Source organism: Candoia aspera, chromosome 11 (genome assembly GCF_035149785.1).
Source record: "Candoia aspera isolate rCanAsp1 chromosome 11, rCanAsp1.hap2, whole genome shotgun sequence".
Lineage (NCBI taxonomy): Eukaryota > Metazoa > Chordata > Lepidosauria > Squamata > Boidae > Candoia > Candoia aspera.
The window spans coordinates 7,016,101-7,041,818 of NC_086163.1; the positions used below are offsets into that span (position 1 = coordinate 7,016,101).

A 25,718-nucleotide genomic window follows, 5' to 3' on the forward strand; every position below is an offset into this window, starting at 1 on the left:
TTTCACCCAGGGCTCGGCGCGCTAGGTTCAGGGCCGCGCTCCAAAAGCGAGCAAGGGCAGGCAACGGGACGCCTGAATCTTTGGACGGCGACAAACTTTCTCCTGGGGCCAAAGTTAAGGGGGCGGCGGCAGGGGTGAGCGCAGAGCCTCCGTGCGCGCTCGGGGGCTGCGCGCCTGGCCGCCCCTTCCCGCCCGAGCGCTCGGCGGCGCCTGCTTCCCTCCGGCTCGCTCTGCAGTCCCGACGAGCGGGAACGGGGGGCGTCGCCGAGCCGTGCTTCCTGGGAGGAAGTGACCCAAGGCCGCTGGAATGCCAGCCTGGCTCGGCCGAGGCTGCTGCGGCGCCGCGTCTCCCGCTCGCGCCGTCGCACCGCTCCGGCCAAGCCCCGGACGCGGCGGCGGCGGCGGCGGCTGCTGCAGGGGAAAGTCCAGGCGGCGGGTGCGGGCCGCCGCCGCCGCTGCTGCTGCTGCTGCTCCGACGGCCCGCCGCAGCCATGCCGCACTTCACGGTCGTGCCGGTGGAGGACAAGCCGCGGGCCGGCTACGACGCCTTGGAAGGGCTCAGCTGGGTGGACTACAGCCAGCCCGGGGCGGACGGGGCGGACGGGGCTCCCCGCGCGTCCTGCCAGCGCGATCCGTACGACTCGCTCAGCTCCGACGGTGAGTGGCGGGGAAGCGGGCTGAGCTGGCTCGCCTCCCACCGCCCGGGGACCCCGTTCCGCTCTCAGCGGCGCACGGGGCGCTTGTCTCCGCGCGCTCTGCTTGGAGAGGTGCTTGGCCAGCAAGCGCTGGAAGCGCAGCCAGAGGTGGCTTTCGGGGCAGCCAGCGCTTGAGCCCGGCTGGGGACTAGGAGGCAGGGGGTGTCTGACCCTACGCAGAGTTTTAAGAGTCACCCTGCTGCAAGGGAGGCGCTTGGGGGAGTCCAGAGGGGTGATTGTGCAACGCGGGGCGCGTTGCTTTAAGGATGGGGCGGTGTTTCCTGGGCAGAATTGAGACAGCTCTTTCTTCTAAGTCATCCTCGCCGAACTTTCCCTAAGCCAGCATTCCCACCCTTTTACCCTACCAGTGCTCTGGACTACAGTTCCCATCGTTTGAGAGAGGCTGGGTGCGGAGGGTCGCCCAAGTCCTGGAGGGGAAGCTGGCCTTAGGAAGCTGTTCGGAAAGAATAGGAGTTAGACTGGGTGGTTTTTAAAAAAGGTTTAATGCTTATAGTTTTGATTTTAACAATTGCACAGGGGGAGGAGGAGGAGATGAGGAGGAAGTGGGGGGAGATGGATTGCAGACCATATAACCTTCCCTGCCTTTCTAACACAGGAAGAGGCTGGGTTCACACATGCACTAAGCCTGCTTTGTTTCAGCCAAAGGGTCTGGAAAATGCAGGACAAAACTTTCCAGCTACATCCTGTGCCTTCGTATGGATGAGTCACAAAGCTGGAAAGGCCCTTGAGTCCCCCCAACTCCACTTTCCTGCTAATAAAAAGGAACGAAGGATGCGCTAAATCTGTTGATCTGGAAGTGATTTTTTTTTCCTTCCAGACCATGCAATTTGGGGGGCATTTTGGCAGTTTTGGATATAAATCCTCTGAACCAGAAGATTTCTGAATTTTACACATCCCCCAAAGAAACTCTGAGCTATAGCATACTCAATAGAGAGGGGGTTCATCTTCTGCATGCCGGAAAGGTCTCCGCTCCCAAACGGTTCTGGTGGGCGGGGAGTTCATGTTAAATTAATGTAAAGTTAGCTTAAGGCAGTGTTTCTCATTTTTGTAATCATGGACCACTAACTAAATGCTAAGATCACTAAATAAACAAATACCTGCACGGGAATTCCATTTTTCACAAACTAATCACATTTGCATTCCCATATCCCTCCGATTTTAAAGGCCGTCTAAAATTAAAGTTTGTCCCAAAAAGTTACCCCCCCATTAAGTGTTTATTTTCTAATTCAATTATGTATAGGTACCCCCATGCCATCAAAGCTGCAACTCTTAGCCCACACTTGCTTGTCAGGAATGTTCTTTGGTAGAAATCTAAGTACTAAGTGGCTTGGGGGCAAATAGCTGTCCAGTCCAATGAAATCCCTTATTTGCATGTCCATTGTCCTATTTCCAAGTTGCATTTTTTGTTGGGGGTTGTGTATGTGAAATCACAATTCCATGTAGCTTAGCACTTGTGGACTTGCAATCAATAATTGCTTTAAAGACCAGTTTGCTGTTGTCCATTTTCTGGGTTTTAGGAGTCATCTTGCTCCTTGTAGTATCCCTTGTATGCTTCAGTGAATCCTTTTGGCTAACCATCTGTTTTATTGAAACAGCTGGTTGGCAGTGAGAGTGGGAAAATGGTCTTTGGAGCAGTGGGTGGGCTTCCCATGTTTACTGCCAACAATGACTTGCAGTAAACATGGAAAGGCTATAGTGGGCCACTTGATGGACCTCCATGAACCACTTGATGGACCGCCATAGACCACGGGTGCATTTTAAAAATCACTCACCTAAACCTGGTTCTACCTCTGGCATACCAGAGGACAAGTCTTTATGATCTTCTGTGCAAAGCCCATAGGCATTTTATGATGACTCCAAAACTTCTCCAAGCTCACCCCACCTATTTCCTTCAAGCTTCTGTTTTATGACTTTCTTTCCAGATTCCTTGCCAGCCTCATCAAAGAGTGTCAAAACTTGTTTCTGTTTGCTTCCATTATTCCTTAAGCATTCCAGGCACAGAACTGGAACGCTATGGGTTTAGCTCTTCTGTTCCTGGCATCATTGCCCTGTTAGTCTTTTGTGGCAAAATCCCAAAGAACCAGTGTACCCATCATGCTGCTCTCTAGGTGGCTGACTGATGGTTTGTTGAATAAGTCACTATGTGGTTCATACACTGTGCAAGGACCATTGCGCACTGTCAGAAGATCTGATTCACACAACATGCTGGTCTAAGATGACCACCGTATGGTGATGCAATGTGTCTTCTGAAGCAGATAAATCTTGTGGCTTTTTAAGGTGGGTTTGTAACTGACAAAGTGTTTCAGTTACACAAGTTTAGACTCTGAACTTGCTGGTTTTAGAGAGTTCCCATTTAGACAGCAGTCTTCTTTACATCACTTATTCCTACATGGAATATGCCAGCTACATGGGGGGATTACCTTGCTGGCTTTGCTGAGCAAGTCCTAGATGCCCACTCAGTCTGACATCAATCACTGGAATCTGCAAAAGCATATATATAAATTAGCTGTGTGATGTTTGGTTTACCTCCTTGCCAAGTTGGTTCCAAAGTCTGCTCCCTGCAGGGGCCAACAAGATGGTTTGCAGTGCTCAAAATGTATATTATACCAACAGACAGATCATGCAGGGTTGTACAGATACTAACCCTGTAAACTGAGTTGGTGATTAACATTTTAAACCATCTCTGTGCAGTGTAAGTTTGGAATGGGAAAAGAAAGGTTTGGATATTTGTATGCTAAACAAAAAACAAAATAGCTTCAGGAAATGATCTTCCTTGTTCTGCTGTTGAAGAAAAACAAGTTCGAACACATCAGTTCAGTGCTGCAGATAGATTGATTCTTCCAGTGTTGTGTAATCATTTGTGCCTTTCCCTGTGGGCAATGTCCTTAATTCTTGTTGTCTTGATGCATTCCAAATATTGGGGATGGAGCCAGGAAGAACATGAGTTCTTGATAAGGTGCTTGATAATCTTGTAAATTTCAGACCAAAATGTAGCAGTGGCAGGACACCACTTAACTTTTTTTAAATTGTTCTTGCTTCTGCTAAACATGCAGATAAAGGTCATTCTGGCTGCATCAGGTCGGAGGTGCAGCCAAAGCAGAATTTCGCTGAAACCAGTAAGGAGGACATTGTTATGTACTGTATGCCCTCAGAATTATCTGATGCTAAAAGCTGTATTATTCTTGGAAGTGGAAACTCTGTTTTCTGTTCTAGCCAAATAGAATAAGAACCTCTGACTCCATGAATTGGTGAAAGGCACAAGTTAGGACAGCAGCGAGCATTGTTCTTCTTCATAATGAAGGTTGCTGAAGAATGGCTGGAGTTGGGGAGAAATCAGGGATAGATTGTGGGGTGTGGAGAGAGTTAGCAATTCAGTTCTGGTGCTGGTCTCAGATTACTGAGGAACCTCATTTCTGAGTTCTCAGTATACAGCTGCCTGTCTAGGGTCTTCCAGCACAGGGACTAAAGGCTTTTTAATGTTAAAAGTATGACTGTGAAAGCCTGTCTGACATGTGGAATCAAGAGCTGAAGGTGACACTGGGAAATTTAAAAAAAAATTCCAGAAGGAGGCATGGAAAACCAAGAAAAAACTACTCAGATGTTGTGGTAGACCAGCTGAACATATCCACAGAACCACCAAGAATTGGGTTTGATTTGAAGAGTTTACTTAGCCCAGACAGTTGACCATGTAGTCAACTTTGGCTTGTCTTGAAAAGGCTAAGCAGGGCCAGACCTGTGTAGTACTTTGATAGGAAAGCTGAGAACTTCTAGGCTGGACTGGGAAGGAAAATAAATAAAAAATAAAAACCCCAGAAGGGAGTGCCAGCCCACTTCCATGCTGTGTCCAGGAAAATGTTAACCATTCTAATGAAGAGGATAAAAATGTTCCTTTCGGTGGCATCTAGCTGATGAATGGGCTTTTATATATTTTGTCAAACTGAGGTCTGCCTTTTTGCTTTCTCCAGTGGTGAACAGGCTCAGGAAAGTCTATGTTCAAATGTAGTATGTCTCTAAAAACTAAAAGTGCGCAAGATCTGCTTGTGTCATCTTCTGGAAACCTTTAACTCAATGTTTTTCAAACTTGGCAACTTTAAGATGTGTGGACTTCAACTCCCAGAATTCCCCAGCCAGCATGCAGTGGCTCACTGCTATTTTAGTTCATATTTCCATGAATGGAGGGGAGCCCATATCATGAGCAATGACAAAGCCCAGCTGTTCCTTTCAGTGGACAGGATAGACTTAGGAGGAATTGCTAACATGTCATCCATAGAAAAATGGTCTTGTCAGAGGAATTGAAGCAAGCTAAGGCTGGCAAGTTTACAGGAGTAGCAGCATGTTGAATTATTGGGAGCAAGGATTACTATTTGGGGGGAAGCTTTTTTTGCCACGGGGCTTTGTTGTATTTGTTAAAATGCAATAAAATTTATAGGTATTTGGGGACAAGATGATTGCGAGTGTGGTTGGTTGAACAGTGGACCTGCCTTGATTATCTGGTTTAGAATCTAGAGCTGGACACTAAACCCTCTTCACTGTGTAGAAGCATAGATCAGTCTGAGGTTTGACACATCAAGGTTGTTGTTTTTTTTTTAATGAAGTCTGCTAAGCTAAATCAAGGTGGATAATTTCTTATTTGCACCTGATTTGCATGCTTGAAGATTCGGCTTGTGCTCAGTTTCCTGGTACATACGTGGCCTAAATCAGGGACGAGGAACCTGTGAGTTGTGCTTGCTGAACTACAACTCCCAAGCTCTAGTCAGAACTGTCAGTGTTAAGGGATGCTAGGAGCTGTAGTTAGCAACTGATAGAGGGTCTCAGTTTACCTATTCCTCACATCAGTGGTAAACATCAACTATATTCTTTTCTCTCCCTTCCTTTGTCCAATTTCCAACCATTGTGCTTGATGGAGAATTCCTAGAAACTCCAAACCTTGTGCAATATTTATTCAATTCATATCCTGTCATTTCATTACTAAATTATGAATGAATGAGAAGTGAGCTGCCCGGAGTTCCCTGGAGAAAAGGTAGACTATGACAGCTACTATTTTTAAAGGAGATATTTATGAAAATTGAGCCGAAATATCAGATTTGCTTCACAGTGTGGGTCAATATATTTAGGCTAGAATGCGTAAGTCCTGTTCTTTGTTTGCAGATTATGGGTTATGAATGTTACGCAAACCCAGCCATTAGTGATTTATTCAGCAAATCCGAGTTAACCCAGACTTAATGTGGGATATAGAAATAGATGTTCCACCAAACTGGCTTATTCTTTTTGCCAGACATTTTGTTTAGGCGAAGATCAGCATGTGTATTTGCTGAAGGATGCGATGGAGATGGGCGCTTTTTAAATAACGACATATTTTTGTCTACGTGGAAAAAGCAACGTGTAATTTCCAGGCTGCAAAGGCTGAGTTCTCAGTGGTTTGGTAACTAGAGCATGGATTCTCTTTCCACCGACTGATCACAACAGCTTAATGTGGCTCTTTTAATGAAGAGGAAGCCCCAGAGAATGGCTTCTGGAGTTGAGCACCAATGAACTTACTATGTTTACCAAGCCTGGGCTCAGGAGATTGGGGAGCAAAATTCTATAGAAAAGGAGAAAGAGAAACTTCTAACATAGGGTTTCTCAACCCTAGGGTGCCGCCTGGGAGATCACGATTTATTAAAAAAATTATTTCAAATTCAGGCAACTTCACATGAAAGAGGTAGGTTTCATTCTTTATTTTTAGTTTAAGAACAGTGTTTGTGCATCTATACAGGCCTACACAGGAAACGAATATCATAATTTTGAAACTTCCGGCCTATATTTGAGCCTGAATGTGCAGGGGTTCCCCGAGGCCTGAAAAATATTTCAAGGGTTCCTCCAGGGTCGGAAGGTTGAGAAAGGCTGGTCTAACAATAAGGCTTGTAAAAGCCCTTAGGAGTTTCCTTTTATTTTCTTTTGGGATTTACTGGAAAAGTGGGAGGCAGCAGAAGGCTGGAAAGATTATTGCCCACAATAAAAGACATTCACACAGCCCTTGGCCAACTCATCATGAAGTAACTGCAAGAGGAGCGCATACTATTTAAGGACATTTTCTTCTCCTTTGAAACTTTTCAAAAGCAAATTCCATTTTGTCCCTTTGAAAGAGAACTGTTAGAACACTCCAGCCAGATAATGAATGGTCTGGAATTAGTCACTTTTTTTCATTGTAGTTATTCTGAAACGAGCTACCCAGCATAGTTTAAGCAAGATTCCATTTTTAAAAGCAAGCGCTTGAGAACATTCTGAGTTTGCTAGGCTGGCAGCTATTTTTAAACATTTTGGTATAGCTTTTTATTTTCCCAGGGCTTATGATTTCATTCCAAGGCACAAAAAGGCCTTTATATGAAACAGTTTTATATGATACAGGCTGTTTGTTTTATGTAACTCAGTTTTGCCTTGGGAAAAACAAATGTTTTTCATTTGTAATGCAGACTTACCTAACGTTGCCATCTTAAACTTGTTTTTGCAATTACCAGTCTATGTTCTTTTCTGAACTGAAAATGTACATAATGGAGGAATATGCTTAACATAGGCATGCATCCTTGTACAAACAGCATACAAAATTGTGCGCTAGGAGGAAAATTGCTTGCCCAAAGATGCATATATTAAGAAAAACAAGAAAATAGGAATAAAACAAGGAGGATAAATGTGCATGAAAGCACGTGTATTTTGTGTGTGTGGCCTTTAAAAAAGAATTGCAAATTGTGGCAGAAACAGGATGGAAAAAAGTCTGAGTGAAAAAACAGCAACATCATTTGCCTGTCTGTACTACCATCACTGAGATCCAGTTTGGTGTAGTGGTTGAGGCATCAAAATAGAAACCAGGAGATGGTGAGTTCTAGTCCTGCCTTAGGCACAAAGCCAGCTGGGTGACCTTGGGCCAGTCACTTTCTCTCAGCCCTAGGAAGGAGGCAATGGCAAACCACTACTGAAAAACCTTGCCAAGAAAACTGCAGGGACTTGTCCAAGCAGTCTCTGAAAATTGGGCATGGTTGAACAGATTAAAAACAAAACAAAACACCTTCACTAACAGATAATGATCCAGGTCAGTTTTCCACAAAACAGAATCTTCCAAATATCTTAGATTCTAGGTAACTATGGTGGTGGGCAGTACCAGTAGACTTAACATGCAGTCAGAAGGACCAGCTTAAACAGTTTTGCTGTGAATCCACAAATGCAGTATGCTTGTGAAGATCTGTGGGAATTGGCTTCTTCCCACCGTAGTTGAACACTGTGTTGTCAGGTTTAAGAACCAGATTCTACTCCCTCCTGGTCTGCTATAACTGAAAACACCACATAGGATATACACTGTGTTAAAATAATTTCCCTGCCCAAAAAGGGGTAGAAGTCATGTAAAACCTTGTACCCGGGGCATGTCGTAATGGGACATCTGTGTTTCTCTACTTGGAGAGTTTAAGGTAGCCTTTCTCAACCTTTTGACCCTGGAGGAACCCTTGAAATCTTTTTCAGGCCTCTGGGAACCCCTGTACATTCAGGCTTAAAGATAGGCCAGAAATTACAAAATCATTATATTTGTTTCATGGGTAGGCCTGCATGTAGTATGCATTAACTGTGTTCTTAAACTAAAAATAAAGAATGATACTTACCTCTTTAATGTGAAGTTGCCTGAATTTGATTTTTTTTTTTTTTAATAAATTGTGATCTCCCAGGGAACCCCTAGTGACCTCTGGCGGAACCTTAGGGCTCCATGCAACCCTGGCTGAGAAACCCTGGTTTAAGGGGTGGTGAATGTATATTCCATTCCGATGGATCCTATCTTGGCCTGAAAAATCTGCATTAGATGAAGTTCAGAAGCCTTGTTTTGTATAACTAGTACAACAGTAACAGTGAGAATGATTCATTTTCAAAAACTGGGGCAGTTGGGGTCAAGCTTTTAAACAGCAACAACAACACCTGAGGCTTCTTAAATGTAACTTTGCAAAAGCTTTTGGAGGATCCACGGAATTTTGTATGACAAATGTTAGTTTTGCCGAAAGAAAAGATGTTTCCTCTCTAGAGGTAATTACGGTGTAAGAAGTAAACAAAAGTGAAACAAAAAAGCTGTTTTGTTAATAATTCTTGAGTCCTCTTTCCCTCCTGCCATCCTCCAGCAGGTCTTTCCATAAACTTTCAAATATACTTTTGGGTGGGGGAAAGCGATTGCTAGAGAAAACAGGGCCCAAGATCCCAGAGCATGCATTTGATTATTTTATTCTGCTTTAACTGCAACAAAGGATGATTGATAATGTCAACATTTACCTAAGTGCTTTCTCTTTAAACTCGATGTTTGCATTTTTAAAAAAACAAACAGGCTCCTCAATCTGTGCTCTTTCTTCTTTGGCTGTTTGCCGTCTTTGAATGTCTTCCTCTGGTATCTCTCTCTCCCTCCACCCTCCCCATTAAGCAAATCATGGCTTAATTCCATGCATCAATCTAGCCGGGGGGGGGGGGCGGGGGGCACGGTTGCAGTATTGTTTCCAATGGTTTTTGCCCTGGTTTCAACCTTGCAGAATATTTATGGTGGGATGTGCATGCTCCTCTGCATTGGTGACAGTCTATAAATAGATATAATTCAGCTCATGGGCATCCGTGATGTGTGTGGAACAATGGGAAAGATCTCACATGTGTCATAAGGTCCTGGCAAACTGACACAATGATATTGTGCTGAATGTGACTTTAGTGTGGGTTTTCTCCAATGCCTGTGCTTTGGCATAAGTCCATTTGATGGATGATGTAACTGGGTCCTGATAATCTGTGTGCACCCATCTGGGCTGAAGGTGTGTTAATACACCCTTTTAAATTGATACTAGGTAACTGGTTCTATCCCAAGAAGAGATGAGTTCTATTTCATGTGTGTGTGTGTGTGTGTTTGTGTGTGTGTGTGTGCAAATCAAGGCAGCTTTGTCAGGTTTCTGCACTTTTTTGCATCATTGTGGCCGTGATGCAAAAAGTAAAACAGCTAAACTATTCCTAACTATGCTTTTTTTAAAAAATAAATGTTATCAAAAGTTTTTAAAAGAACATAAAAACTAACAGCAACTAATAGAAAATAGAGAGAACAAAGAAAGAAAGAAGGAAAAGGAAAGAACAAAAGGGCATGAGAAAGAATAGAAAGAAATAGAAAGAAGAAGCTTCTCTGCAGCAAATATAGGTGTAAAGCCTATAAAAACCTAGAAACCAGGAGGCCCTGAGTTCTAGTTCCCACCTGAGGCATGAAAGCCGGCTGGGCGGCCTTGGGCCGGTCCCACTCAGCCCATCCCACCTCACAGGGTTGTTGTTGTGGGGAAAATAGGAGGAGGAAGGAGTATTAGGTATGTTCACCACCTTGAGTTATTTATAAAAATAAAGGCGGGATAGAAAATAAATACATAAATACAAACTTATCTCTTACTCTATGATTATTAAAACTCACTTTTTTATTATTACTCTTTTTTTTTTCTAATCAAAGCCACATTCATTTTTTTCCATTTCACGCAAAAAGTCCATAAAGGGTTTCCAGTCAGCCATAGAGATAAAGCCTTTTCTCTAATCAAGGACGTTAATTTAGCCATCTCTGCAATACCATCATCTTCACCATCCATTCCTTCATTGTGGGTAGTGCCGAACCTTTCCTTTTGAGCATATAATAACCTCACCAAAATCATACCTTCCAATTTATCCCATCAAAATGGGATCCATTTTTTGTTTTAATTTTTCAGCCAAGGAAGAATATTCTTTTCTCTTGCATAAAATTCCAATAGGTTTCTCTTTCAAAACAATTATATCTATATTATTCATTTTTAGTCTTGTATTAAAATGTTGCTGCAGGACTTGATCACATGTCTTCTTTATAACAAAATATACCAAAATATCTCTAGGAACTTTTCTCATCCTGGCAAATCTGGAATTTATAAATCTTATTGATTTCTGTCTCCATGTTTCCCTTTTCCAAATCCAAAAAAATTGCCAAAGCCTTAATAAGCTGCTGTCTAATAATTTTATCTGGAATCTCTGGGACTGCTCTCTATCTGAAACAAAATTCTTTCTCCCTCAATTCCAGTAAAGCCAGGTTATCCAATTCTCTTTCCAACTCTCTGTCTTGAACCTCTGGCTTACTCTCTAAAATTTCCACTCTATCATTAATTTGCTTTACCTCTAAGATATTTGTAACTGTCCCTAACCATGCTAAATCCACTTTAAGCATGGTTTAAGAACATGTTAAACCATACATCAGGTGGCCACTTCTGGGTGGTTTCATATGGAAGCTTAGCTTCACAATCTTCTGGTGGGTCCTCGGAGACCTTCCAGTGAAAGGGGTAGGCCTGGAATTTATAGCCTGTTTTTTTCAGAAGGGTTAAGGGTGAAAATAAGAATGATGAATTCTGCAATTTCCACTTTAAAACCTATTCCATCCCAAGGAATGCCCCAAATTGCATTCCCAGTGTTGGCTTTGATCGCCAACCATCAGAATTCAGAACCCAACCCCATAGCCACAAAAGATGGAGAAACTAAAGAGTCCCTGTAAGTGACATTTTTGCCTTTGACAAAAGTAAGGCTTTCGGTGTCCTGCAGAAAATTGTGTATCTTCAGGTGATATTTCTCTCTGAAACCACAAACGATGTGATTAATCTCGTTTGAGAGGCAGCCGCTGTTGATTTTACCTGCTTGACTGCAAGCCATATAATTTGGATGACGTTTGCCAAGGTGCTGGCATTGACATAATCACGTATGCCCTGCCAAGAGACTGAAGGTTGGCGTTATCAGCATGGAGGTCAAGTGGGTTCAGATTCCATTGTCCTTTAATCAATTTTTTATTAGTCTAGACTACTATTTACAAATGATTAAAAGACACCCGCTTCTTACTCTGAGAACAGAGTTTGCAGAACCTGTCTGTACATAGTATTGGGCTGTAAATTTTTGGAATACTCGGAACTGAAACCCAAGTGGAAGGTATCTGGAGGGCAATCAGACTGAGGAAAGGTGATTGTATATTCTTTTCTTTAATATAACTGGAATGAGATGGATCTTCTTCCTGAACGTTGGTTGGCCCCAAGACCACTGTCTGAATGCATGGACAAAAGACAGATTTGAACCCTGAGCCCTTGTTGTACACTTTGGTCTCCTGCAGCACTCAACAGAGCTAATGCTCTAAAAAAAATGCCCATGTGCACATGCACGCACACACCCAGAGGGAGGTGATTACTTTTTAATGAACAGCTTAAACCTGGATGTTTGCAGCAATAAACCCCATGCTAAGTGGAGATTCAGGCCCTTTGCCAATCTGCAAAATATGGCTGGACACACCAAAAAGTTATTCTTCCAGTTTGTTTTCCTCTTCACCAGTTAATTTCATTCTTTCCTTTGATAACTTAAGTGCAGCAGAATGGGAGAGCCAGAGAAGTCCAGCACAATAATTTCAAGTAGTGGTAAGTGTCAGCTGCTGGGATTGAGCGAACAAACAAATCCTATAATGGGTTTTCAGAACGTTTTCTAGTTTTACTGCACTGGATTTCCTTGCAATGGGGTGAAAGGATCTGTTAGATGCAGGGCAGGGAACTTGATTCAGAATTCTTGGTCTTTTCATCTTTGGATTTGGTGCAGACCCCCCTCCCCAATTTGATGCCTTTGCATGAGTTGGATCTACTGCCTTCCTTGGCGCTGGCCTTTGGAGGAGAAAGGCATAAATGAATCAAGATCCTGGTTCAATCTTCTTTTCTTTTTGCTTCTAAGCATGTGATATAGCTCCTTCTTTAAGGCAGGAGAATGCAGCCTCAGGCTCCAAAGCTTTCATTTATTTTATGCTACTCTGTTTTATTGTTTATCACCGTATCTTAGCCTTAATATCAATAGTAGGTATAATTCTTATAGTTAGTGTTGAAATGAATAAGAGTGTGTGTCTGTGTTTAATCCCTATAACTTTGTTATTGATCTGCTATTCTATCCTTTCAATTCTTTTTCCTCTAATGGTTGTATTTATACGTATTTTATATTGTGTTGAGGACTGAAATAAAGATGATGCTGATGACGACAGTGCGTTTTCATTGACCTTCAAGGTGGTTATTTAGGTGTTGTGCATTGTGCATAGAAAGTTGTATGATAGCAGTTTCTACATGGGGGGAGGGGGTTAAATACCTCACTGGGAGCCTTACTAGTTTTCAGCAGCACCACAGAATGGCCAAGGGTCAACATGAGGATTTATGCTTGAAAATTTTGGGTGGAAAGCTCATTTTTAGCTACAAATTGTTGCAGTTCTGCTAGAAGCTCAGGTGCTGAACTAACGCTATGGGGGAACTCCTAGATTCTTTGAGAGTGTTCACATTAATGAATAAATAAAAGTCAACATCTGACATTAAGGTTTACACCTTTACAGTTCTCTATGCATCAGGTATTTTTTCCCCAACCTGGTGTCCTCCAGACATGCAAAACTATAGTTCCCATCCTTGACCCAACTGGAAAGGATGGGAAGTATTGTCCAACCCAACTGGAAATGAGCAGGTTGGTCTTTGTAGGCAAGGGTATGTGGTAGGAGGAGACCTGTATTAGTCTATGGTAGCCAAAAATCAGGAGGAGTCTGGTAGCACCTTTTCTGACTAACAAATTTTATTAAAAGGCATACACTTTTGAGAGCTCACTTCATCAGATACATGGAATGGGTAAACTGAAGTTGGATTTAAATTGGATAAGGTGGGAGGGAAAAGAAGGAACAGGCAAGGTGGTAATTAACATTCAACCTGCACCTGCATAACCAGCCTGTCTTCCCCTCCCCTCCCCCTCTCATCCTCATTTAAACCCTACATCAGTTTAACCCAGTGTTTCTCAACCGTGGCAATTTTAAGCTGTGTGGACTTCAACTCCCAGAATTCCCCAGCTAGCAATCCTGGCTGGGGAATTCTGGGAGTTGAAGTCCACACAGCTTAAAGTTGCCGAGGTTGAGAAACACTGGTTTAACCAGCATCTGATGAAGTGAACTGTAGCTCACAAAGATTATGTCTTTCAATAAAATGCGCTACCAGAGTCCTTCCAGTTTTAGGCAGGAGTATGTACTTCCTTTGGTCCCAATAAGTGAAAAGACACTTAGTGAGAATTGTTGAAATCCTTGCATGAGGGAGCAGGGAATGATTGCACATGACCCCTTCCGAAGTTGTTTTCCAAAGCTCTCCTTTGGATTTTCAGTTTGGTCATTGAAGGAGAGAATGAGAGATTCATGCACCCTTTACGTCTTCCCATCTATGTTATCGGGCATGCTGAATGTTGTGTGCTAAAATGCCTAAAATGGACAGCTTAAGTCTGTGTGTCATGATGGAGGCTGAAACAAGCACTCCTATGCTATTTCATTGTTAATTTTATCCAGATGAATGGCACAAGCTGATTTTTCCTTCCTTAGCAAGAACTCCAGACTGAAGATTTTTATGTAGCTTTTCTTTGAGTTGATAAGAATATAATGCATATAATGTTGTATATAGCATTGCATATAATGTTGTCAAATTATGCTTTTAGAACATAGCAGGTGGTGACCTCTGGCATCAAAATTACAATCGTTACTAGTATGTTTTAATTATTATTTCTCTTTTTTAGGTATATAAGTTTAGAAAGACTTCAGTGTTTGGTTTGTATGCCTGCTTATTTGTTTCTAAGTGTGCTAGCCTCAAGCCATAATGAAACTCCATTTGAATTTGAGATATCCATGTGGTCTATACACAAGGTCTTCAGCTGCAGAGAACCAAGTTGTGACAGCTGGCTAATTTTGCACCCAGAAGCTGCTCAGCAGAAGTGCACATAGAACAGATAAATGCTTATGCTCCCCTCCTGACGTGGCTGAACATGTTCGCTCCACACCAGATTTGCATCTTCATAGGAAATGCGTTCAGCATGATGTACCCCAGAACACGCATGCTCCCCCTTCCTTTGCTGGCTACCAGCTCTGAAAGATCAAAGCTTCACTTCACATTTACATTTCAAAAAGCAGGGAATTGGAGCCAGTTGTTTTGCTGTGCCCTGTTCATTCTTTCAGAGGGCTAACTTGTTGAGACTTGCTGGGGCATATTTCAAATTGCTGTTTGTTGAAATACGAGCTGAGACAGGTACCTGTAAAAAAGGGTGCCGTGGTTAATTCCACTTACTCTCTCTAACACTTAAAAAATGTTTCTGCTTCCCCATAAAAACAGCGTCTTCAGTGGAGGAAAAGGGAGGAGGATGTTTTAATTGGGGTCACAAGTAGGATTTGTGGTCTGACTCACTGTTTGTTGCTGGGGCCCCGTTCAGCTGCACTATCCTCAAATCTGTTCTCCTGTGCTTACCCAACACTTGATTTCTCAGCTGCAGTGAATTGCTGGAATATGTGGAAGGCCTTCATCAAGAATCATTGCTGGTGTGAAGGTAGTGCAGAAGTTCTATTTGTGACATCAGAACAATGATGGCTTGTTGGTTCTTGCAAGCATTTCTTTAAGTCATGTGTATTCTGGTGTGAACCTGCCTCTCCTGATCCAGGCCCAGAGACACATTCTCCTTGGGGAGAATGTTTTTTTAACACTATCTACTTCCATGGAATATTGAAGCCAGATGGATGGAACTATAGGGACAAAGCAGATGGAATGCTTAGGAAGGTCATAGGGGGCAGCAAATAAACCCCACAGGTAGTTAAAAGAATGAAACGATGGCTATTCCATTGTCTTGGTAGGTAGTATTCTCATCTGCCTAGAACAAAGACAGCAGTCAGCGGTGGTTGTAGAAAGCTTCCCAAGAAACTAGAGACAATGATGGGAAACAACTTCCCTATTAACCCCCTGTGGAATAGGCGTGTTGTGGCTGGTCATAACCATTTGTGAAAGTACCCATGACTTGCTTTCAAAATTCAAAATGTACCCATGAGCCCCAAAAGGTTATGCACTTTTGAACTAAGGCCCAAAGAAAGTGATCCTTGTGTCACCTTCCTTAATCTCAAAGTGTAATCAAGGAAACAAGATTGCAACGGGCTTTCTTTAAGACATTGTTGGAGCAGACTGTGCTGGGTCTATCTCAAAAGGTCTCAAGAACCTCCATGAGTTTTTCACACATTACTATTGTTAATTGATAGGGCGATTGTAATCTGTCTTACACATAACCTGATCTGTATAACCAACCTGTCTTCCCCTCCCTTCCCCCCACCTCATCCTTATTTATTTATTTATTTGATTTCTATAGCCGCCCATCTCAGCAAGTGACTCTTGTACAGTCACAAAAACATAAAACAATTAGAACAGTACAAAATAAATATATATAGTCGCCAAGTAAAACTATTGCCATAGATGTTAAAATAGTCAAGAAACGGGGCCCTTAAGACACTCGGGGCCCCAGGTCCAGGCACCTACCGGGTCTTCTTGGCCTTACGAAAGGCCAGCAGGGTTGGGGTCATCCTAATCTCTGAAGGGAGGATGTCCAGAGGGCAGGCGCTTCAGCAGAGAAGGCCTGCCTCCTGGTCCATGCCAGCTGACATTCCCAGGTGGGACTCATAACATGTCCTACATCAGTCCAACTACTCCATGCATTTATGTTTATGCCTTTTAATAAAGTCTCTTAGTTGGAAAAGGTGCTCTCGTGCTCTTCATTTTTTGAGGGCTTTCTTTATGGAGTTTTCATGCCGAGAATTAGGGATTCAGAACCTTGAGAACTTACATAGGCTCCCCCAGCCTTACTTGATGAAGCTTTTTGAAGCTTTTGAATTTCTTTTTCCCAGGCTGTTTGCATGATGGGCTAAGAACCTGTTTCTCTGATAAGCCTGTAACAGCCTCTCTGGTCTGCTGATTGTTGGTGTCTAGAAATATTCTTCCTCTCTCAGCCTCAGCACAGTCACAGCTCAGTTTACAGCCTTTTCATATGTTAAATCACAGCTCCCATATTTCTCAGCTAGCACAACCTTTGCAGAACTTCACCAGCCATGCAAACTTCCATTTGCACAGTGGCTTATGGTAACTCAGAGGAGACCTCTGACAGCCAGGCTGGAAAATGCGGCAACTTGCAGTAACTCCAAATTTTGTTTGCTTAGCTTATGTGTCAGGCATCAGAAACACTTGGCTGTGTGGGCTGGGAACTTTTTAAAAAAATATATTTTTATTGAACATTTTAAGAAGGATTATACAAACAAGGAAGGGGAAGGAAAAAGGGATAAAAGACCGGGTTACCAGTAAATAAACGGGATGTACAAGTAACATAGAAATTAAACGTTTTTCATGAATTGATTGTAAATAACTAATTGATCATTCCATGAATTGATTGTAAACAACTGAGTATATTGTATCATTTTAGAAACTTGAAAATAGCTATTGAACTCTAAGCAGAATATAAATGTCAGGGTCAGCATCCAGCATAGTATGAATCATAATGTGAAATGGTAAACTATAAATTCTGCCCATACTACCAGAAGTCTGTTTGGATTTAAGAAATCCTATAAAGCTGAAATATTTACAACTTTATCTAAAGAGGAACCCAAGAGCTGGGAACTTTGAGAGTTGTACTTTCAACCCATCTAGGAGATATTCCAGGATGAAGCCCCTTCAAAATGTCCAGCCAGTTGAAGAGTTTCAATTCTCTCACCAATTAGCCCCTCCAACCTTCCATGAATTTTCTTCTTGTCTAATTAACCAGAAGCAGTGGCTCTTCTCCATGCTGTTTGGCATAAAGCCCAGCCAGGGATTAGCCACAAGAAAAAACTCTCTTTCCCACTTCATGCTGGAGAATGAGGAGGTCTGGAAACACATCTGTCTTCCGATTTCATCATACAGATAGAAGGAAAATGGGCATTTGTGGAGTACAAAAGGATCTTGGCAGTAAAGCCATCCCATGGGGTAGCGGTCAATGAGGCACCATATCCTAGCGCCTGACAACCTAGTGCCCACCCAGTATTGGTGTTCTTACTCCCATCAACCTTACCACTTGCACCTTGTTGCCAAGAACATTATACAAACATGTCCATGAAGTCATCAGGAGTTGAGCTGGTAACTTCACCTTGACCCTCTTGTCCTTCCCAGCTTGTATCTCCACCCTTTTATTTGACTGTCTGGAGCTTTGCCTCTTTTTCTGGACCAGGTGCCAACCCAAAACTCCCAGAACCCTTGCTTCAGCAGTTTGAAATTTTGCAAATAGGCTCCTCACCTGTTTTACAGGGGATTCCTCTTTGAGCAAAACAGGAAAATCTTTTCAGTTTTGACCATCTGCTCTGGGATTATGATGGCCAGGTCTTCTGAATGCATGGAGCTCAGGGGAGCTCAGTAAGCAATCAGAGTTCCTAAAGAATATTTTAGTTTGCAAATGTTGATGAAGACTTTCATCCAAGAGTGCAACTGGGGAAAATGGTTACACAAGCAAATATTTCACTGCCAAAAAAACCCCACAACCCTAAAGAAAGAAAATACTTCGAGGCACCATGTCTTCCGGTTTCTATTTCTCCTTCCATTACTTATTCTAATCATCAGATTCTCTTCTCTCAGCATCTCCCCCCTTCTCCTTTTCTAGCATCTGTCAGGAAAGAATTTAACCTTGTAATGGTGGACAGATGCCAGAACTCCCAGCCAGCATAGCTAGTGGCTGGAGAGAGAGGATTGTTGTTCCAAAATCTCTCGAGGGCCCCAGAGTGCCTTGTTCTACGTACCATGTTACGTTACTGTCATGTTTACTCTTCGTCTGTGCTTGGGCATTATATAATCCTTTTTTTGTTAGCCTTTATCCCACTTTTCTTCCAGGAACAAATACATAGTAGCTGAGAAGCTGCTGGCAACAGACTAGGACAAGAAAGATTCCCTGTGAACATTATGTTTGTTTCCCAGAAGATAAGGGGTTAATATATGGAATCTTGGATATGGAATGAGCCTATCCTCATCTGTTAATGAATTCATTCAGAAAGGGACTCTGAGGGGTCTTTGAACCTCTTGTTCCCAAAATGCCAGACTGAAGGGCTGATCGGCATCTGCTCATTGTTAGTTATGTTTTGAGATGCTCTTCTTTCTTTCCCAGCCCCAGAGATCTCATTCACACCATCTAGCTTTTCCCTTTAACCACAGCCCTGTGAGCAAAGTTGGGTTGAGAGAGAGTGACTGTCCCCAAATCACTCAGTGACCTTCCATGACTTGAACCAGGGTTTCTAGTTCAACAGCTTCACCACTACTCTGCCGCTACTCCACCTGCTACTTCTCATTGTTCTCTACCGTCCAATAGCAAGACTACCATGCACCAAAAATCAGGACTGCAATACTAAGTTGCCCCATCTCTCTCTCTCTCATCCATACCTCCTCATGCCCCCCTTTTAAATATCAGCAGTGTGTCTTTTATGAGTAAGCTGCTCCACCGTTTTATCATTCCTTGATGATGATGTACTGTAAGGTTGTCGAGAGCCAGCTGCCATAAATAAAATGAGTGAGCAATATCTGATTTGCACTGGCGCATCCAGGACTCTGCCTTTCCATGCTTTTTATGGCATCTCTTCTTGCCATCTCTTCCCAACATTTTAGCAAAGATCTGACTGGGGAAGAAAAGGCAATCTACTTTCCCAGCTCCATTGGCTTGCATTATGCTTGCCTGTTGTATTCCCATTTACTGATCAATACTGTACAGCTGTGGCACCAGAGAGTGGAGTAGATTTTCCAGAGTTTTCCTCCTGTTCCTGGAAGTACTGATTACATCTGTCTTCCTTGTTCTTGGCAACATAGTGCGTTGAATATATCTGCGTTCCGTGTGGTCTCAAGGGCTGGATAAATAAGGTAGAATGGTGAGTGACATCGTAGAGAATAGGAAAGAATTATTTTTAGAAGGTAAGTTTATTCCTTGACTTCCAATCATAATTGTGTCAATCCCCTTGCATTTTATGTAGAATTCCCTCATTGGACAACCTATAAAGTGAATAGACTTTCCTTTTGTTGCCTTTCCATCTTTTAGAAATGCTAAATTTCTTAAAATTAGGCAGTAACAAAACAAATGAATGCTGCTCTAGGCGAAGAAGATGTTGGGATGGATGAGCTGTGAGCCAGATCTGAAATCAAAAGTATTTTTTTAAGTGAGTATTTCTGGGAAATAAGCTGAACGAGTACAAGTTTTCCATTGAGTTAAAAATGATGCTAAATCGGAAATGCCATACATATTTTTCCTTAAGATAGAAATATTATAAAGAAGTTGCATGCTGTTAAACTGTCGAAGTACTTAAGTACTTCATGATTTGAAAGAAACCATAGTACAACGTAAAATACAAGTAAAATTGTGCAATAAATTCCATTGAATTAGTTAAGTCCTCACCTAATTCAATGGAAGTTATTGCATATGTGCTACAGTATGTAAAGCATGGTAGTGATTGCAATCTCAGTTCATTTTATTATAAAGTATAAGTATTTCAGTTCTGTTACATTTTGCTTTCAGGGGAGCCCAGTAGAGGTATTTAAAATTAACATTACATGCTTTTTTTAAATGTTTATGAAGTGTGAGCCATTAAATATTTTAAGAGGCAGCTCCATCCACTTAGGGCAATGGAAAGTTCTCCTGTTCTGAATGTCAGGAAAATCCAAATGTGTTGGTCACCAGTGTTGAATTGGTGGTTGACAAAATGAAGGGGCATCTGCTCATCTTAAGTTAGCCATTGCCAACCTGGTGACCTGTAGCTATGTTGGATTTCAACTCCCAGTTTTTCCAGCTGTCTTAGGAAACCGAACACATCTGGCCACCTGTTTGGGAAAGGTTATAAGTAGTCCAGGGAGATGGTGAAAATAATACGAGATGAATGAACAGAAGGGCAGCAAAACTTCATGATGTTCTCCCAAGATTTTGAGCAAGTGTTGGAAATGGCTTTCTCGCCATCATGAACGAAATCATGGAGCCTGTGCAAATGGGCAACTTGTATTTCCTCTCAGCAGATATCCTGGAGCTTTTCCTCATTGCCAGCAGTGTCCTGAGAGTTGCTATTCTTTTGTTTTTTATTTGTTTTTTTAAGTAGTAGACTGATCTCTTCAAACAACCGGCAGAATGCTTGTAAAGAAGGTTAGATTAGTGCCTTTTTGTTATTTTTAATTTTCCATCACGCATATGTCCATAAAATATGGAAATGTCGAGGTAGTTGATGGATCCAGTTGACTTCCAGGTGGCATTTGGGGATTTTCTCAGAAATTTGGAATACAGTTGGTATTCGGTGAGGCAATGAGGTATCTTGTTAAAATTGCTCTGAATGTTCTCTCTCTGTAGTAGCCCCTTCCCTTCAATGTGAGGGTGGATCTTTGGCCTTCTAGAAGCTTGTGAAGATTCCACTGTTCTGGAAGGCCTCTGAGATGTGATTGGCAGAGAATTGTCAGTGCCAGATATGAAACACTCAACTGTAATACAGGGTCATTTTAGACTCATTGTATGTCTCTTATTTGCATTGGCTTGTCACTGTGGCTCTTTGTGCACCACCTGGAATTTTTGAGGATTGATAGATCTATTGATAAATAAAGAACATGCACCAATTGGTTTTCTAATAGGGGAGCATTACTCCTATATAAGGTACTGTGGAGGCTGTGTTGGTTCAGCGTCAGCAAGGAGTGGGTGCTGAGGACCCTCATCCCAAGTGAAACTAGATGTTGGGGTGGGGAGATTTAGAAGCCAATATTCTTTGCTGGAACTCCTTCCTCTAAGACACTTTAGTACCAGAAATAAGTACCTTCCCCTCACTTTTGATATTCATGAAAGTTGGCATTTTAAAAGAGCATTTTGAGGACTGAGGTATGCAAAGAGGTCTCTCTGAAATGGTTGTTGATGTATTGAAATTTGTGCCACCAGGTCAATCTTGACTCCTGGGGACTGCCTGGACAAGTCCCTGCAGTTTTCTTGGCAAGATTTTCAGAAGTGGTTTGCCATTGCCTCCTTCCTAGGGCTGAGAGAAAGTGACTGGCCCAAGATCACCCAGCTAGCTTTGTGCCTAAGACAGGACTAGAATTCATGGTCTCCTGGTTTCTAGCCTGGTGCCTTAACCACTACACCAAACTGGCTCTCTTGTTAGGGTATTAAGGTGGCAAATATTTCAACTTATTACTGATTTGTATGGCTATATGAATATCATTGCTGTATTGTTGATTGGCTTGTATGCTGCTTAGAGTTGAATGATGGGAGAGGCCTAAAAGCATTTATAATAACAATAATATGGAATCTACAGAATTTTAATGTGCTGAGGATTTGAGGAGGCAACTTCAAAGATAGAAATGGTAGGTGACCTTCAGGATTCAGGAAGAATTCTGGTTAGACTCTTCATTCTTTTAAAAAAAATTAAACCAGTTTCATGATAAAATGGTTAGCAGTTTTTTTAAATCCACAGGGCTGCCTTTGAAAATGGCTTTGGTAGTACGAAATGAACCTTGGGCTCACCAGTCTAAGTTCAATGCTGCCATTGCTCCTTTCTGCACCAATTTTATTTGTTTATTTGTTTGTTTGTTTTCTATCCCGCCTTTATTTTTTTTATAAACAACTCAAGGCGGTGAACAAACCTAAAACTCCTTCCTCCTCCTATTTTCCCCACAACAACCCTGTCTCATTGTGATCAAGTGATCTCACTGTGATACAGTTCACGAACCCAAGATTAAACAAACTGGTTTTGAATGAACCTAGCTATACTTATGTGTGAATCCAGTCAATAATTCCTTCCCCAACTTTTGTTTGGGGCAAATTAGAGCTTACTAGGACAACGAAAGGCGTGTGTTTGTTTGCAGTTTGAATTTGCAAGTACTGTGGTGATTTGTCTGAAGCCAGAGGGAGGAAGGGAGAAACATGTCAGAAGGTTGTTTATGACACATTACGGTTGGTATGACATGTGAGCTATCTCTTGGTTTATGTGAAAAATTTAAGAATGCATTAATGTTCCATTTTAGTAATCAATTTTTGTGGGCCAGAAAGTGTTGGAGGGAGCAGTTGATTTGTTCATGAGCTGTTAGCTGAGTTTTCGATGTGGTGAAGTTCAGGCACAGAAGCCTGGGACTGTCGGGAATTGATTGGCCTCTTCTGGAAATAAAATTCAATATGGGTAATGATGATCAAGTTCTTGACCTCATCTGACTTTGGAGATATACAAACCTTGCTGTTGGAATCATTGATCTGCAAGAAACTTAAACTGAGGGAAAGAAGAAGTCATGAATTGCAAAAAAAGAAGACAGGAAATTGCATTTTCTATAGCAGCAAGATGGAGTGTCCTATAGAAAATATGTTCACTAGTTGCTAAATTTAGATTAGATTAGCCCCTTTGTTCAGAAGCTCAAAGCAGTAGGTACTGCTCCCACCTCCTATTTTCCCTCACAACAACCCTGTGTCATAATTGGCCAGAGTCACCTGGTGGACTTCTGTGGCTGAAGGTGGACTGAAACCTGGGTCTCCCTTAACCACAACATCTTTCATTCAGGATCTCAAGTGCCATACACAGCACTTCTTTCTCCTGTTTTTCCCCATGACAAACTTGGGAGGTTCATAAGAACATAAGCAGTGCCCACTAGCTAGGACCCTTGGCCCATCTAGTCCAGCACTGTGTTCTCACAGTGGCCAACCAAGTGCCCAAGGAATCCCACTGGTTTCCCAGCAGATGGTCTTCAGAGGCAGTCACTCTGCCATCAAGACGAATAGCCATTGATCCCCATGGCTTCCATGAACTAGTCCAACCCTTTTTCAAAGCCAGCCAGCCAAGCTGGTAGCCAGGACCACACCTCATAGTAGCAAATTCCAAAGTTGAATTATGCATTGTATGAAAAATAATTCCTTTTGCCCTGATTCTACCAGGAATCATTTTTGTTGGATGACCTCTGGTTCTAGGAAGCTGGGAAGGGGAAAGTAGCTTCTCCTTGTCCACTTTATCCACACGGTGCATAATTTTATGCACCTGCATCATGTCCCCTTTCATTTGCCTCCTTTCTAGCCAAAGCCCCAAATATCACAACCTTTCCTCACAGGGAAGCTGCTCCGGCCCCTTGATCATCCTAATTGCTCTCTGAACCTGGGCTGCCCTCCCAACCTAGGCTGGGCTGACAGAAAGTGATGGACCCAAAGGCCCCAGGGAGCTTCCATGGCTGAGAGTAGACAAGAACATGGGTGTTCCTGATCCTAGTCCAGCACTTTCACTGCTATCTTACACTGGCTCTTAGAGTCTCACAGGCAGCTTCCATGGCTGAGGATGGACTAGAACCATTGTCTCCTTGGTCATAGTGCAGCTTTTAACCTCTACACCACACTGGCTCTGAAGCATGGCACTCTTCCAACCTCTACTTGTGGAACATCTTGATTGACTGACTGACTGACTGATTGATTATATGCCATCAAGTCATTTTCCTAGCAACCTCATAGTTAGATTTTTCTCCATGATGATCTGTCCCTAACCTGGTCCTTCAGGCCTTCCAGCAATGCCCTCATTGTCATCGTAACTGAGTCCATCCCCCTTGCTGCTGGTTGTCCTCTTCTCTTTCCTTCTGTCCAGATTACCAGGAAACACACTGAGACAATGACTTGGTCTCTAATATTTATTAGTAGTACTTAACAAGAATCCTAACAAACTGAGGAAGCGTGGGAAAACCCAGCCATATAAACCCCAAAGGTTAAGGCGGTCCCGATCTGTGTCTCTTTGAATGGCTGAACAGTTCCTCAGTGCTACGCATGCGCTTGACAGTCTGGGTGGGAGCCCCCTGCTCGCCATCCTTACTCATGACACCTTCCACCTTTCCCAGCAATAGAGCATTCTCCAGAGAGCTAGGTCTTCACATAATTTATATTTTATTTAGAATTCACACATACTCACACCTGCTTACAAATAATTGTATTTTGCTTATGCTTTACAATTTCTACCATTTTGTAGGAAGGTAGGCCTAAACAATTAAGAGGGTTTAGAAAAGCTGGCAGGGAGAGGGGAATCCTTAAGTCAGTTACTTTTAAAGTAATGCTACCAATTATAGAAGGTAGGAATTTGGGCTCTATGGTCCTCTGCACTGGGCTGAACGGATGTGGCCCTTAAATTGATTAGGACATCATAATTTGCAAAAATGAGAAGCCGAAGAACATGATTTGGCTATAGCTGTCTCCACTGGTCCATGAATCTGTCCAGTTTTCATTTAAAACCATCTGTATTTGCAATTATCACAACTGAAGGCAGCGATTTTCCCATTACTTAGAGATTGGGCCTCAGGTGATGCGAAACACCAGTTAAAAACCTGGACAGCTGCCATAGTCAAAGATAAGACCATGTTAGACAAAATGGAAAAAAATATAAGAGTTGGAAGGAACCTTGGTGTTCATCTAGTCCAACCTTCTCCCCAGTGCAGGAATTCACTAGTACGTGACGGAGGGTCATCCTGCCTCTGAAGCAGAGTCCCCCTGAGGCACTCTATTTCACTGTAGAATAACTCATTCCATTAGGAAATTCTATCCTGATGTTCAATTGAAATCTACTTCCTTGCATATTAGTACTTGCCTATTATTACTTGTGCTGTCTTCTCAAACAAAGCTGAACAAGTTTGTCCCAACAGCCCTTCAGATACTCGAAGACACTGTCTGTAGGTTGAGTCATGGCAACTGGATGTCTTTCTTTTTGGTAGGAATGTTTCACTGCTTGTCCAAGCAGCTTCTTCAGTCTGGGCAAAGGTTGGTGAGGGGACCCCATATATGTCCTCCAGGGTGGCTGCATTGTCCCTACACCTGAATGGCTGTTAATTGTGCCATGGAGGTGGGGATTGCCTTTGGGATGTCTTACTCCTAGATCCTTTGTTCCTCCCCAAGTGGATCGTTAAGAGTGGCCTTCCTGGTGGTCTTAATCTTCCTGGAGATTGATGAAAAATGGGGGACAAGTTGTGTCTGAGGCCTCTGCCTCTATTGAGGGAAGGGTTTTCCACTTTGGCATGAATGGATTCCTCAACCCCTCTCTCAAACCACCCATCTTCTCTGTCCAAAATAGAGAATCTTCATCTACATACCTGAAGACACCTATTGTGTCTCTCTGCAGTCTTCTGTTCTCCAAACATTTCTCTTTAAGTTTTTTTCTTCCAGGCTTCTTAA

The 25,718-nt window shown here is 42.5% G+C and overlaps 1 protein-coding gene across 1 annotated transcript in view; it reads left to right on the forward strand.

The window, feature by feature from the left end:
- The first annotated feature begins 402 nt into the window (after positions 1-402).
- Positions 403-25,718, forward strand: part of SLC12A4 (solute carrier family 12 member 4) — a 65,094-nt gene continuing 39,778 nt past the window's right edge. The window contains exon 1 of the mRNA XM_063313226.1: positions 403-657. Coding sequence (XP_063169296.1) covers positions 492-657 — 166 coding nt within the window. The 5' untranslated portion in view covers positions 403-491. The remainder of the gene's footprint in view (positions 658-25,718) is intronic.